The following is a 15445-nucleotide window of genomic DNA, read 5'->3' as shown; positions in this document are numbered from 1 at the left end:
TTCTTTACGTCAAAATCTAAGAGACATGCAAATACAATATAGTCCAAAACAGAATACATGTAGTACGTACGTTGTATTTATTATAATTATAATTATAATTATAATTATAATAATAATAATAATAATAATAATAATAATAATAACAACAACACTGTAAATAGTTGACATGGTGTCGCTGCTGGTTCGGTTCGCTTGAGCTGGACTCCTTTCAGACTCTAGTTTTCAGTAAGATAAAAAGGCAAAACAAGTCTATGGAAAAGTAGGGGGATTTTTCTGTATCTGGTAAGGCAGGGCTTCTGTTAAACTAAAGTGAAACTCTTCAGTAAGACACAACATCTGGTTGGCTTTCACATCTCGTGTCGTGTTTTTTTTTGCTGTCGTATCCGCGGTTGCTATTCTGTCACCTGATTTTTCATAAACTTTAGTTGAAACTGAAAGTGATCCAGTCCAATATACAGCTGATTCCATCACAAAGTCCAGTTGCAGACAGCCGCCACAATGGGGAAGATCTATCAGATCTATGTGATTGGGATGGAAGGGAAAAAATGACAATTGATGTCGGGGAGTCGGAGGAGGCGCTCAATGATATGACTGCGCTGGTGTTCAAGAAGATACTTCTGCAAAAACTTCCAGGTTCACGTATGTACCCGGATTGCATCGCTTCCACTGATGTCTTTGGTCTCTGTCTGGGGTGTTATTATTAACGTGACAGAGCTGTGTTTTTATAACAGTGAGCTCACATTACAGTGTGAAACAGCATATACGATCATATCAACCATTTAAAGTTTATTTCAAAATCTAGACACAGGTATGTAAATGAATGGATTACAATGTTGTGTGTTACATATGAGCATTCATATGTTTTAATTTCATGTGCAGGTTCATTTAATTGTGACAGTAGCCGAATCAACCTGGGAATAGGAAGGGAGGTTTGTAGCTGTGTCTTGGCCTGCAGCTGGTACAGTGAAAATAAACAATAAGATAATATTAGATTTTAGTTTGCTGGTTTTTTTTCACAGAAAGTGCAGAGGACTTATGGCTATTATTTGGCAGCAAGCAGCTAGAAGATACCGACAAGTTTTCTGCTCACGAGATCAAGGACAAATCTACCGTTCTCATGGTCCTGCGCTTGCCAGGTGGAGGAGATGGGAATAAACCATGGGAAGAACATTGAAGATTTTAATCAGCGAGTTTAATATGTAAAACACACACAGAAACACACTGATACAGTACTGTGCAAAAGTTTTAGGCAGGTGTGAAAAAATGCTGTAAAGTAAGAATGCTTTCAAAAATAGACATGTTAATAGTTTATATTTATCAATTAACAAAAGTGAGTGAACAGAAGAAAAATCTACATCATATCAATATTTGGTGTGTCCACCCTTTGCCTCAATTCTTCTAGGTACACTTGCACACAGTTTTTGAAGGAACTCGGCAGGTAGGTTGGCCCAAACATCTTGGAGAACTAACCACAGTTCTTCTGTGGATTTAGGCAGCCTCAGTTGCTTCTCTCTCTTCATGTAATCCCAGACAGACTCGATGATGTTGAGATCAGGGCTCTGTGGGGGCCATACCATCACTTCCAGGACTCCTTGTTCTTCTTTACGCTGAAGATAGCTCTTAATGACTTTTGCTGTATGTTTGGGGTCGTTGTCATGCTGCAGAATAAATTTGGGGCCAATCAGATGCCTCCCTGATGGTATTGCATGATGGATAAGTATCTGCCTGTACTTCTCAGCATTGAGGAGACCATTAATTCTGACCAAATCCCTAACTCCATTTGCAGAAATGCAGCCCCAAACTTGCAAGGAACCTCCACCATGCTTCATATTTCAAATTTTGACTCATCAGTCCAGAGCACCTGCTGCCATTTTTCTGCACCCCAGTTCCTGTGTTTTCATGCATAGTTGAGTCGCTTGGCCTTGTTTCCACGTCGGAGGTATGGCTTTTTGGCCGCAAGTCTTCCATGAAGGCCACTTCTGACCAGACTTCTCCGGACAGTAGATGGGTGTACCAGGGTCCCACTGTTTACTGCCAATTCTGAGCTGATGGCACTGCTGGACATCTTCCGATTGCGAAGGGAAGTAAGCATGATGTGTCTTTCATCTGCTGCAGTAAGTTTCCTTGGCTAACCACTGCGTCTATGGTCCTCAACGTTGCCCGTTTCTTTGTGCTTCTTCAAAAGAGCTTGGACAGCACATCTGGAAACCTCTGTCTGCCTTGAAATTTCTGCCTGGGATAGACCTTGCTGATGCAGTATAAATACCTTGTGTCTTGTTGCTGTGCTCAGTCTTGCCATGGTGTATGACTTTTGACAGTAAACTGTCTTCAGCAACCTCACCTTGTTAGCTGAGTTTGGCTGTTCCTCACCCAGTTTTATTCCTCCTACACAGCTGTTTCTGTTTCAGTTAATGATTGTGTTTCAACCTACATATTGAATTGATGATCATTAGCACCTGTTTGGTATAATTGTTTAATCATACACCTGACTATATGCCTACAAAATCCCTGACTTTGTGCAAGTGTACCTAGAAGAATTGATGCTGTTTTGAAGGCAAAGGGTGGTCACACCAAATATGGATTTGATTTAGATTTTTCTTCTGTTCACTCACTTTGCATTTAGTTAATTGATAAATATAATCTATTAACATGTCTATTTTTGAAAGCATTCTTACTTTACAGCATTTTTTCACACCTGCCTAAAACTTTTGTACAGTACTGTATATATATATATATATATATATATATATATATATATATATATATATATATATATATATAAACACTGTGTCAGTTCTTTTATTTGATATTGTACAACTAATTAATAGAATACAATAAAAGTTAGTGATCATCCTTTAATGTTGATAATTGTTTTCTTTCTACTTTTCTTTGTAAATTAAAGTGTATAAAAATGTATAACTAGGTTCTGAACCAAGAGTTAAATTGCCAATTACCAAAGCTTGAGCCACGTCATGATACAGAAAGGCAGGGCTTTCACTGCAGGCTTCAGTTTGAAAGAAACTCAGAACTAGCCTGCTGACCAAGAACATCGACGTTCACAACCCAGTGTTAAAACATTTCATCAACTTCATCGAACGCTACTCATGGGGAATCATTTAAAATGAATAGAGGGGAATGTATTATGGGTACTACTGTACCAATGTTATTGTAATAAGTAACAATTGAAAACAATTCTGCCCCAGTACAAACTTTATTTAATGACTCGTCTATGTTGAGATGAGTCTGTTTGTCCTATTGTTTTGCTTTTAACACAATGATAGAGAAACAGTAATACTGTAACCCCCACAGTCCCCCCAAAAACAACTTTCGGTAAATGAAAACAGAATTCATTTTACGGACGTAATGAATAACATGAACAAATATGATGTGTGTTTTTGGAAAGTATATCCTTATGAAACCCCTTATTCAAAGTGGATGTCTGTAGGAATTAGCTGTGTAGTGGAGGACTGAGATGTAACTCAAAGACGGCTGTGGCGATCGTCCCTCCGCCTCCCGCCCGGATTGGTTCTCTCCAGATTTGAGATTGACAGTCGTCACTGCGCTACTGAAGCCAGGATCCAATGCATTTTTCTCTCCGAATAATGAGTAAGAACAAAATGACCAATGTATTATTTGTACTCTGAAAAATGGCCATACTCATTAAGAACACTTGTTTGTTCTCGTTGCTCGGCACGGCCCTATCAGATCCCTGTTAAAAGATCACACTAGTCCAATGTACAAGAACACAACATATTTATTGTTAGAAAACAAAGTGGTTTATTTTACAATTTAAAATGTTTTTATTTGAATTTTATTGATTTTTTTTATAAATTCAAAAACAGATGAACTAGGTGAATTTGACAGTATACTGTACTGGAAAGCAGTAACGTGTGTGCAGTGAGCATGCATGTACATGTGCAAATACAAGCACGACAGCCCGGGTGTACGCACCCATGTGTGGGAGTTACTCAGACATGCCCTTCTCCAGTGTGAGTCATGAGCACGGCTGGGAGAGGTGGGGCTGGAGCTGCCTGAGCCTCCCCTACAGTCACTCCTCCTGCATCAGCAGCACTGGGGCTTCACCAGTGCAGAACAGCTGCTGTATTCCCAAATCACCAAGGCAAAATCACACACTAAGCAAGGGGGTCAATCTTCACAACAACGGTATGATTTGAAACCAGTACTGTGACATTATTACTTGGTATAAACTGAGGTCCATGAAGTTCACATGGGCACATGAAATGATTGGAGCGGTATATTAATAGCACCCTGATGGTAAACTGACAAGACGTGTAACTTGTTTGAAAACCATCAGCCACGCAATGCCAAGAAGCTGTGACTGCCATCCCCGCCTCCGGCTTGGCATCTGTTTCTAATTCAAAGCAAAAAGAAAAAGGGGCAAAAGCCAACAGGGGCAACATTTATACAAGTGCAAAAACACAACAGCAGACCCTTCCCGTTCCATACACTATGCGTGCTTATTTGTATTTCATATTGCAGTGGCCAGCTTGTAGCAGTGTGACATCACAATAGCAGCTTCGTGAGCTCCCCGCACAGATAATGACACAGATAATGAAACGGTTAGTTACGCCACTGAGAAGCGCTGTGAACCCTCTCAAGACCACACGTTTTTTATGGTTTATCTCTGATGTGTTCTAACCACCAATAGGGTGGCTGTCTCTCTTGTAACAAGCCCGCTTACAGTGATCATGAGATAACACCTGAATATAACACACTTATATATTTCAGAATACTGGCTATCGCATTATTTTGGAACATTTTCCGTAAAGCTTGGGTTGTCTAGCTTTGCAATATAAAACACTGTTTTTATTCATTTCTTATTTTATTTTTAAAAGATTTTATTTCAATAGCTGGTATGACACCCTGAAAACCCCAATAGCGTCCTGTAGAATTCGTTTGGTCGTTTTTAGACCCTTGGTAGCCTGTCCTGTTGTGTGCTGTGCTCTTCTGCATTGTATCTTTTCACGAAGTCGCTTGATTGGGAAAGTAATGTAACCGATTTCACAGTTGCAATTAGCTGAACAATTCGGTTTTGCCCTCTGGTCCCATTCAGGTGTGGATTACAGAGCTGTTACTGTTCACACTTTTCTCAGTTTATCTGAATGTGTTCATTTTTCCAGCTGGGTAGTATTAGTGTTTTGTTTTTTTAAACATGGTTAAAGCTTTTAATAGCAGTGGAAATAAGCATGCTAATAAACACCCAGTAAGATCACTGAAAATCCAATTATACAAAAACATGTATTTACAAATATACCCAAGTAAAAAAAGAGAGGAAATGAGCAGATAGACACCAATCTTGTCTGTAAGCATTCTACCAGCTTTGGAAAACCTGGCAGCACTGGTGGACAGCACTCAAAGCAGCCCTATCATGGACAAACATGTGTGGCGGTTTGTCAAGCTGGGTAAGACTGACCTCTAGTGTGCATTCTTGGGATTACACTCTGGGAGTATGATTGTATTCTCGCCATTCAAACAATTCCAGCTGACAGCTGCTGGTGAAATTCAGAATACTGAACAGACTAGTGATGATTTAGACCTGCTTTAGATCTAATGTATTTCAGCTACAATTGATTTATAGCATTAAAATATACAAAATATTTGTTTTAGTTTGTGTGTGTGTGTGTGTGTGTGTGTGTATATATATATATATATATATATATATATATATATATATATATATATATTATTATTTATTTCTTTATTATTATTTATTTCTTAGCAGACGCCGTATATATATATACACAGACGTAAAAGAGTCAGTTGGAGGCGACAGCTTGTTATATCTATTGTCAATAGTGCAAAAGCTTCCCCTGATAAGGCACCACGAAGTTATAATCTGTCTCACATACCGGCATGGACATACAGGTTCTGGCTCCAGGGACTGTGATGTCTTCATTTCTTAATAGTCATCTGCAGTGCATTCAGTTTAACCACTTGGATCTCACAATCCTTGGTGCAATCTATTCCTGCAAGTGTGTATTTATTTAAATTGGGAAAAAAAGGTCTAGCAATCGATGCCGAGCTGCAGAAATGAAATAATAAAAAAAGACCCAACCTTCCCTCACCGCTCAGTGAGGTATTCCTTCCTGCATTGGGAAGGAGGGGTTCAGCCTGGAGCCTGGGCTATGCCTGCTTGCCTGGTAACAGTGCATTAAGGGAACCAGGCTTCACTGGACCAGGGTGGACTCTGGGGGGGTAATGTTAGCTTTACTACACACACCTGCAACTTTACCACTGTCACCGTCATTCAAGAAAGGAACACGATCAGGAAAAAGCTCACTAGCACCCTCTAGTGGAACACTTCTTTTACACACCAATAAAAAGACTATTTACTTCAACAGGGTGTAAGCGTCACTGTGCCAGCTTAACCTTGCAGAGGGAGAACGGGACGACGAGCAGCTCTCTGTTACTTTACTGCTGCGTTTAAAGGGTCTACTTGTAGTTTCACAGAGCCCGATTAGCACTCATCTTGCACTGTCTTACCTAAATTAACAAGAGTAAGTCAAAGACCAGTGCGATCAGAGCCTGTGAAAGCAGCTGTATAAGTGTGGTGGACACGTTCCGTCAGCTAACCACTGATTGGGATGCTACCAAGTTCTACCTCATTTATCCAGACTGGAATACAATACTGTGAGGTGAAGACAGAGGACGTTTCATCAACACTGGACTAGCGCTGCTCCTGGTATAGATAATAAACTGGACCCTGACCTCTGGGGTGGTAGAATACATGTTACATTAAACAGGATTAAAAACTGCAATAAAAAAGCTGATTGTCTCATTGACATGTTTCACTCCTTGGATTAGAGTCAATGCTGTTTGTTTGTTTTTTTCTGATAAAAAGATGAACCACTTAGATTTACATGCTGCAAACTGCATACTGTAGACTTCCAATCGCATTGCATTAAACTGCTCCCTTAATAAACCCCTTTAGAAAATGCATGTACTCCACAAACATGCTCAGTAGCTGAACAGTATAATTGCAGTCCTCTTGATTTCCCCTGTGAAGTGGCTACACTGATTCAGGTACATTCCCCTGTGCGTCCCATTACCTGTGGAAGTGTAGTGTGTTACAATACCAGCATACAGCATGCAGAGTGTGTTCTCTTATAGATGAGGCACGTGTGTATATATATATATATATATATATATATATATATATATATATATATATATATATATATACACATACGCTCTTCATGGGCATGCAGAACAGAGGTTCAGTTCCATCCTGCATCACAGTCAAGGCACTGGGGATCCATTTTCACTCTGGGACACTACAGTACAGCGATATGAGGTTTCCATCTCGCCGTCAGTGCTGCCGGGGTGTGTGACGCCCATTCCTCCCGGGAAGGAGCGAGAGTGAAAGAAGGGAAACGGGAAGCCGATGACGAGGCTGAGCTCCCGGGGAAATCTCTGAAATTCACGGCCTGTAAATCTTAATGACGTCTTTGATAGGCCGGCGGCAGATGGGACAGCAGGCGTTGATGTGTTTCTTCAGCTTGAGCCCGCAGGCGTTGCAGAGGCACATGTGCCCGCAGGTGTAGATGACCGTGTCCACCTCCTGGTCGAAGCACACGGTGCATTCTCCGTTCTTGCTGCCCGGGGGCAGCTCCGGGGGGCAGAAGGCTGGGGAGAGGGGGGGGCTCAGGGGGGAGCTTGGTGCCGTCACTGGAACACAAGAAGACACAGGAGGTTACCCTCCACTGTGCGTACATGAACAATACAGCATGCATGGTTAATTAGATTGTCTTTTGATTTTTGATTTTTTTTAGAAGGAGACTACCACAATAAAAAAAGAGCCTTTTACACCCTCACATAAAAAATAGTGTGATTGCATGAAACAGTATTTTGATAACACTCTTATGTCAACTTGGATCGTCATTGTATATTTATGTTTTACTGAATTATTGATCATGAAAATTCAGTGCTTGGGTAATGGGTTCCCATGCAAAAATAATTACAGATGCATGCTGAAAAATAAAAGCATTTCTATGCAACTGCTTTACAATGAGATCGATGAGCTGCCATATTTAAAACTGTTAATATTGTTTTGATCTCTTGGTTTAACTGCTCCAAGTCCAGAGATGAGGTCTGACGTACCGAGGGATGATTCGGATGCTGAGGACGAGCGGTTGACGCTGAAGGCCAGGTCCGAGTCGCTGTCATCGGGGGTCCCTCCGGGGGATCCGTTCGAGGGGCTGGACTGCACGGACCCTGCAGAGCGGAGAGGGGATGAGTCAGGGGCGGGGCCAGAACACCACCTCACAGTGCAGACTAGACCTCCACTCCACAGGCAGAAAACATTGTAACAGCTAAAATAGTTACAGGCTCATCCAGCACTAAACACAATTCAGAAGTTACTGTAAAGATCTCAATACAGTCTGGTTACTGATATTCTACAAAGGGAGCATATGATCAATAGAGATTAAATTAGGTGGGTATAGAGGATTCTCAAACTCTGCAGAGGGGAAGGAAGACCCTTCTTATAACCAGACCAGGTGTATTTCCAAGACTGTTTCACATGGGGGCTATTGAAAGAGATAGTGAGGATCTCCTGAGAGGGGGTGAAGATCTGGGGGTTAGGGAGGGAGAATCTGGGAGGGACAGAGGGAGGATCTGGGAGGGAGGGAGGGAGGGAGGACCTGGGAGGGAGAGAGGGATGATCTGGGAGAGAAGGAGGGAGGATCTGGGAGGGAGGGAGGGATGGGAAAGGGAGGATCTGGGAGGAAGGGAGAGAGACAGAGAAGATCTGGGAGTTACAGAGGCAGGATCTGGGAGGGAAGGGCAGCAGTGGGGTACACACCCAGGATCCGCAGGCGGTTGACGGCTCCGTGGAGACTGAAGAAGGCCCAGAGAACCTGGGAAGTGTCGACACAGAGCAGCCTGCCCCGGGAGGCCCCGTTCACCCCGTGGTGGACCTCTCCGCTGGGCAGCAATGAGAAGCTGAGCACGTCTCCGGGGCTGGGCACAGGGAAGCCTTTGTACACCACCCAGTACTCCTTGCGGTCCAGCAGGAACTCGGGGTCCGACGGCAGCTCGCTCGTCCGCAGGGTCCCGGGGTCGCAGGAGGTCACGCCGAACAAGAAGGCCCCGAAATATGGCAGCCCCAAGTGGCCCACTTCCACAAACAGGGTCTCCCCGACGTGTAGGGGCCGGTCAGTGAACAGTAGAGTCCGGCTGCTGTCCAGCCAGTGGATGCATGCGGCCGTACGATCAGCAGACAGGCTGATGTCCGAGCCCCGCACTGGGTGGAAGTGCAGGTCAGTGTCCAGCAAGGGGGGAAGGCCCCGCATGCCCCGGGATGAGGAGGAGGAGGAGCAGCAGGGGGGGAGCTGGTGGCAGTTGCCCAGCTGCAGAGTGGCGATCTTGGCAGCGGCAGCTTGGTTTGTCTCGAGCTGGTTGTTGCTGTAGTTGGCTGAGTCGTGGTTGCTCTGGGGGAGGTAGGCGCTGAGTCTGGCTGCGCTGAGCCGGCTGGAACCCACACTCTCTGCAAACTTGCTCTCTGAGGGAGGGCAAGAGGAACACAGAGTATCTGTTTAACATACTGTATCATCACTTACTGTAGCTAGCTCTGTGACTGAACTCATACACTAGATCCTTTTTTTATAGTCTTGCATGAACCTGTCGAGTTCATTGTGATTTCATTTTTCTTGAAGTAAAAATGTTAACCCTTGTTGCTGAGCTGCTCTGGGGTTTCATGTTAGGTTTTGCAGGCTGGCTGCAGGGTTACAAAATGTTCTGGATGACCGAAGTACCCACCAGTGCTTTCCGTGGGATGCTGAAATTCCACAGCAGCGCAGGAACAGTTATGGACAAGCAGCAGGCATTACCAAACATGGCCAGGGCTTCTGACAGACAGAGGCTAAACAGAAATCCAGGAACCCAGCATAGGGCCCCCAACTCTAAAGATAACACTGTGTGGCGCAGCACTGAGAGCCTAGTGGGACGTACAGGCTGGTCCCTTCAGCACTAACAAGATAGCAACCAAGGCACCTCTCTTAGCTTCTCCAGAGCGCTAATCACACTTCACTTGTGTTTCTATTCATGGCTCCCCATCCAAGTGGGACTGAAAGAATCTACCCTTAAAACCCCCCTCACTCACCCAGCAGCGTGACCTCCTGTGTGATCCCGTAGATGTCTATGATCGCCCACAGGGGTCCCCCGACACTGACTCCGCAGTGGAAGAGGAGAGGGTCCCCCTCGTTGATGCTGTAGAAGATGCGACCATGTCTGTCAGCCCAGAAGGCCAGCACAGTGTCCCTCAGGGCCAGCCTCTCTGGCAGAGCCTTGGCCCAGAATCCGGGCCGGGTCACCAGGTCGGGACAGGCGTACTTGGGGATGTCAGCGGGGCTCAGCTCTCCGGGGTCCATGCTGGTGAATCCGAAACGCAGCGCCCCGCTCCAGCCATTGTGCACCCCAGAGAGCTGCAGCCGCACCTTCTCGTACAGCCGCACGGGCCGCTGGCTGAAGGCGATCCCGTTGCAGAAGCTATTCTTGCGTGTGGCCCTGCGCAGCTGAGAGTCCAGCCGGATGTTCTTGCCCTTGGTCTGGGGGTGGAAGCGTTGGGGCTCCAGGATGAGCCCAGCATGGGGTGCAGATGTTCTGGGCAGAGTGTAGTAGTGTCTGCTGGGTACCGAGCGGCTCTGAGGGTTCACTACTGAAAAGAAAACCGGACAAAAAGGGATCAGCTTCCTCGGGGCAGGTGTTGTGCAAGATATTACTGAGAGAACCTGCAGTGCAGTGCGATAGTTATTATTACAGTGTGTGCCTAAGTGGAAGATTTACTTTGCAAACATCTGGGTAACTCCCATAGCAAGACCCAGTCACAGCAGTGTATTCTTGTGTTAGGCACAGCGTTCATCTCTACTGAATCACAGCAGTGTATTCTTGTGTTAGACACAGCGGAGAGTGCAGGGAATGCTTGCAGTGGCACTCTCTTCCCGAGAGGTCCTGTCTGTTCTCATGCTGGTCCTTGGATTGAAGATGTTTATACAAGGCAGTCCTCCAAACAGCACATTCACAAGCCAGTTGCGTAAACAGCGCGCATTCTTATACATTCACAACAGCATTTCACAAGTAAAGGAACTCTGCATGCCGGCGGGCATCACAGGCACATAGATGCTTCAGTGGAACATCTGTTCTCCTGAAATCTCCAAGGATACAAACAGAAACCCTTCCACTGACGCTGGAGTGGGGAGGTGTGGGGCTCCCACTTCCTGACCTGACTGCTCTGCCAAAAGTCTATATATAAATAAATAATGAGTTCAACAAATAGCTTTAGTTAGATGCAGTCTCCCCCAAATTAGCTCTGGAACTGTAGACAAGAGGGGGAGGGGAGGGGGAGGGCGAGGGGAGGGGGAGGGAGAGGGGGGAGGGAGAGGGGGAGGGGAGGGGGAGGCAGAGTGGGGAGAGGAGGGGGAGGGAGATGGGAGAGGAGGGGGAGGGAGAGTGGGGAGGGGGAGGGAGAGGGGTAGAGGGAGGGAGAGGGGAGGGGAAAGGGAGGGAGAGGGGAGCGGGAGGGGGAGGGGTAGAGGGAGGGCGAGGGGAGAGGAGGGGGAGGGAGAGGGGAGGGGGAGGGGAGGATGAGGGTATGGGTGAGGGGTTGTATTAACAGTTTGTTTATAGATCTTGCACTGATCCTGAGTACATTAAGATTAACAATGCTTTTCACATGCTTGCTGAGGCTTCTGTCAGCAGATTATTTCTGCATGCTTTTGTTTTTTGTTCTAATAAATAATAAACACCCAGAGGGAATATTTTCTTTCACTGTGATTCTCATAAAAAGACCACAACAGACTCGATTAGCAAGAATAACACAGACACTGTACTACAAAAACACCAAGACCGTCGTCCTTTCATACATAACGATTTCAATGAGAGTTTAAACCGCAAACCACCATTTACACAAAAGGAAGCGATCCCTGCCAGGGATGCTCTCCAAATGTATCAGAACAGGATTCTCCCTTCCAAACTCTAAAGACGAACCATGGACTTGGCTCAGGTGTGCATGCTACTGTGGGGACTTCCCAGAAAGATCTCCCTTCCAGAAGAAAAACAAAGTGATAGCGACTGGCACGAGATGACAAGAGGTACAAGAGGATCCTTCGAGAAATCTGCTGGACTGACGCCATGGACCTTACTGACGAGAAATAAACAGGACGTTTACATTGGGGAAAGCAGTTTGTTAAAAAGGGAAGCCACTTTCTGCATTTTTCCTTTTCCTTTTGCAAAAACACAAAGCACACCTCGACACCTCATTGTTTTCATGACAATGCAACACCTACAAAGTATCTATTGTTGTTACAACATGGACACAGGCAGTGTCAGGAGCGTACAACCTCAAATAAAAGCATGAATACAATATTTCAACAAACAGAGAGAAGCCCTGAGAAAAGCGCCTGCTTTATTAAGATTAAAATCCCTCCCTTAAGAGCTGGGGTGATGAGCTCCCCTTATCTCTACTAACTGTGAGCCATGTGTTTTACATCACATAGGCTGTAACTGGGGTTTGAGGGAGAATTTATTTGACAAATAAAGAGTCAGGGGGATGTACCAACTAGCTTCCCGAGTCTGGAACAAAGCCAGGTATGAAAATACACTGTGATGAGATGAGGAACCGAAGGCACAAGAGAGGATAAATCTGCCCAACCTGCTGTAAAGTTTATGAAGCCCTGTGATTAATAAATCACTGCTTTTATGAAGCATGGGATGAGAGCCACTGGCCTTCACTGCACTGTACATCCGGATGTCTGGACTCCACTCGTGGACACTGGTCAACTAAAAGACCCAGTACGGGGTGCGGGGGTTAGAATTAAAATCATAAATTACAACCATACAGCTGCCGATGAAACCCTACCTGTATTGACTCTTTGCAATACCACTTTAAGATTTGAATGGCTACACTCCTTCACCGTATCTAGTCTATAGCCAACATATACACGTATTGAAGCAACAGTAATCTCTGTTGTTTGTATTTAAGGTGGTATTGGGAATAGAAGCTTGTAAATCAGTCAGCTCATATACTGCATGTGTGTGTATGATGCGGAGGGCATGAGAAGGTACATGAATTCTGTTCAGAGAATCTTAAGCACTCCGAATTGTATTTATATTCCTTAAACGTAATAAGATATGGTGCTGCACTGCATTTCATTCTTTATTTAACTGTCTTTGAAAGAGGTCAATAAGATCCTTCATGTCCCTATGGGAGCGCCAGGCTGGAGCTCAGGGGGAGGAGTCACCAGCACCAGATTCTTCAGGGGGAGGAGTCACACCCCCAAACAAACCTTTTTGGACAGGTGAGCTAGATGCAGAGAGGTGCATTCTACTGGCCTTTCGAGCTGCTGGTGTTGCTGGATCTGACCAGGCTTCAGGGAGGGGAGGCTGCAGTTGCCTTGTTGCTGGATATGACCAGGCATCAAGGAAGTGAGGCTGCAGTTGCCTTGTTGCTGGATATGACCAGGCTTCAAGCAGGTGAGGCTGCAGTTGCCTTGTTGCTGGATATGACCAGGCTTCAAGCAGGTGAGGCTGCAGTTGCCTTGTTGCTGGATATGACCAGGCTTCAAGCAGGTGAGGCTGCAGTTGCCTTGTTGCTGGATATGACCAGGCTTCAAGGAGGTGAGGCTGCAGTTGCCCTCTGAAGTTGAACCAGGCTGTCCTGTCCTCTCTTGTTGCAGTTTCCAGCAGTGTACTCTCCATCTCTCTCCTGCTTACATGGATTTCCCTGCCTGCATAAACCGTGCAAAGGGAATCCTGCCAGAAGGTTGGTACAGTAGCCAGTAATGTTTAAATCTCTCTCTCTCTCTCTCTCTCTCTCTCTCTCTCTCTCTAAGTATATATATGCAATATGGTTAGAAGTGGCTTCAATAGCTTTCATTTCTTATTGTATTTTTTTAGGTTGAATCCACTTCACAAGGCAGATTGTCTAAATTGAAAATATAATGCGTACATCTCTCTCTTTCAGACACCCATGGGTTCCCGCACCACTCTCCACAAGCTCTGCACCAACCTTGCTTCTTTTTATATCACCTCTTGATTTATAATCAGGCTATACCCAGAAAAGCCCAGTTATCCTGCTCCGAGAAACTATCGATAGACTTCCTTTCCCACAGAGGCTGTGTCCCACAGAGGCTTCATCTTACAGCAGACTAGGCAGGACTGAGCTCCATGAAGTGCAGTGAGTGATCTCAGCCAGCTGTTTTTAGCAGACCCTTCCCGGAGGATTCTTTTATTTTGAGCTATTTGAGAAACAAATTCTGTAATAAGAATGGTTACGAACACGGTCGTCGTCGTCACTGAATACAAGCTGTGTTTGTTTGTTTGTTTGAATGTCTGTGTCAGCGCTATCTACCGCAGACGTGCCAGTCCCTCAGCTCTAACCATTAGAACACACTGCCTCCCAGTCCCTCAGCTCTAACCATTAGAACACACTACCTCCCAGTCCCTCAGCTCTAACCATTAGAACACACTACCTCCCAGTCCCTCAGCTCTAACCATTAGAATACACTGCCTCCCAGTCCCTCAGCTCTAATCACTCAACCACACTGCCTCCCAGTCACTCAACACCAACCACCAGATTAACCACAAATCCAGTCTGCTTTACCAACTAGGCCGTATTGATGCCTTTCCTCCATCTTTAGGCCACACTGGTGCCCTGTCCTGCGCTCTTACAAGTAAGCCAGGCAGTATGGTAACACCTGAAAGAATCACTTCTTTATCAAGGACTATTGCCATGCAGCTGAGGTGCAGGGGCAAAGCTACTATTATTGTATAAGCTGTAAGCACACAAAAGGCATCTGTTGCAGTAAAACTCATCTGAGCTAAAATTCAATCTGGAAAACAACGTATGTTAGTAATACACGGTTTATCACCAGCTCTAAATATTACAAATAAAACAACCAAAGTATTATGGAATTTATTGTGCTGAAGAAATCATTACTGCAGTCACTTTTTCCAGTAACTTCACTGTCTGTAGCCAAACACACAATTGCTCTGCAGCCTTAAAAATGTCATTCAAAGGTTGCAATAAACACGCTTGTTGGATCTCTTAGCATTTGCAAAGAAAACCTTGTTATCTTTTAGCAGAGGGCCCTCACAGCATGCTAAGAGTCTGCCATGCTCCCAGCTTGGAATCGGATGCCCACAGATGAATTCCTTGGAAAGGCTGAAACGGATTTAATAAGATGAAGCTCTGAAACCATTTATAGGGAAACCTATTCTATAATCATTAGAGGCTGTGGTGAGAGGTTTTCTCATGTCTGATAGAGAACAGATGTCCGTAATAACACCAGCTCCATCAAAAAGCGAGGCTATAAAAAACTATTAGTGGTGTTTTATTCAAATCAGATGTGCGCTTTATTACAGAATGTGGGATTTCTTTATTGTCCATGTGAAATCTGAACCCAGATCCAGGAATGCATGAACCGCT

General features: G+C 44.9%; 1 protein-coding gene and 1 pseudogene across 4 annotated transcripts in view; one reads left to right on the top strand and one right to left on the bottom strand.

Annotated features, from left to right (window-relative positions):
• Positions 1 to 390: 390 nt before the first annotated feature.
• LOC131699608 (uncharacterized) lies at positions 391 to 2533 on the top strand (annotated as a pseudogene).
• Positions 2534 to 5762: 3229 nt separating this feature from the next.
• Positions 5763 to 15445, bottom strand: part of LOC117973663 (E3 ubiquitin-protein ligase NEURL1B-like) — a 52449-nt gene continuing 42766 nt past the window's right edge. For 2 of the 4 annotated variants that reach the window (XM_058997134.1, XM_058997137.1), the window contains exons 2-5: positions 10124 to 10675; positions 8825 to 9523; positions 8122 to 8235; positions 5763 to 7689 (exon numbers count right to left, since the gene is read on the bottom strand). In XM_058997134.1, the coding sequence (XP_058853117.1) occupies positions 7442 to 7689; positions 8122 to 8235; positions 8825 to 9523; positions 10124 to 10675 (1613 nt within the window). In that variant the 3' untranslated portion in view covers positions 5763 to 7441. Of the gene's footprint in view, positions 7690 to 8121; positions 8236 to 8824; positions 9524 to 10123; positions 10679 to 15445 lie in introns of all 4 variants that reach the window. The other 2 variants (XM_058997133.1, XM_058997135.1) reach the window with 1 other exon arrangement.

Source organism: Acipenser ruthenus, chromosome 23, assembly GCF_902713425.1.
Source record: "Acipenser ruthenus chromosome 23, fAciRut3.2 maternal haplotype, whole genome shotgun sequence".
Taxonomy (NCBI): domain Eukaryota; kingdom Metazoa; phylum Chordata; class Actinopteri; order Acipenseriformes; family Acipenseridae; genus Acipenser; species Acipenser ruthenus.
This window is presented reverse-complemented; position numbering and strand designations above follow the sequence as displayed.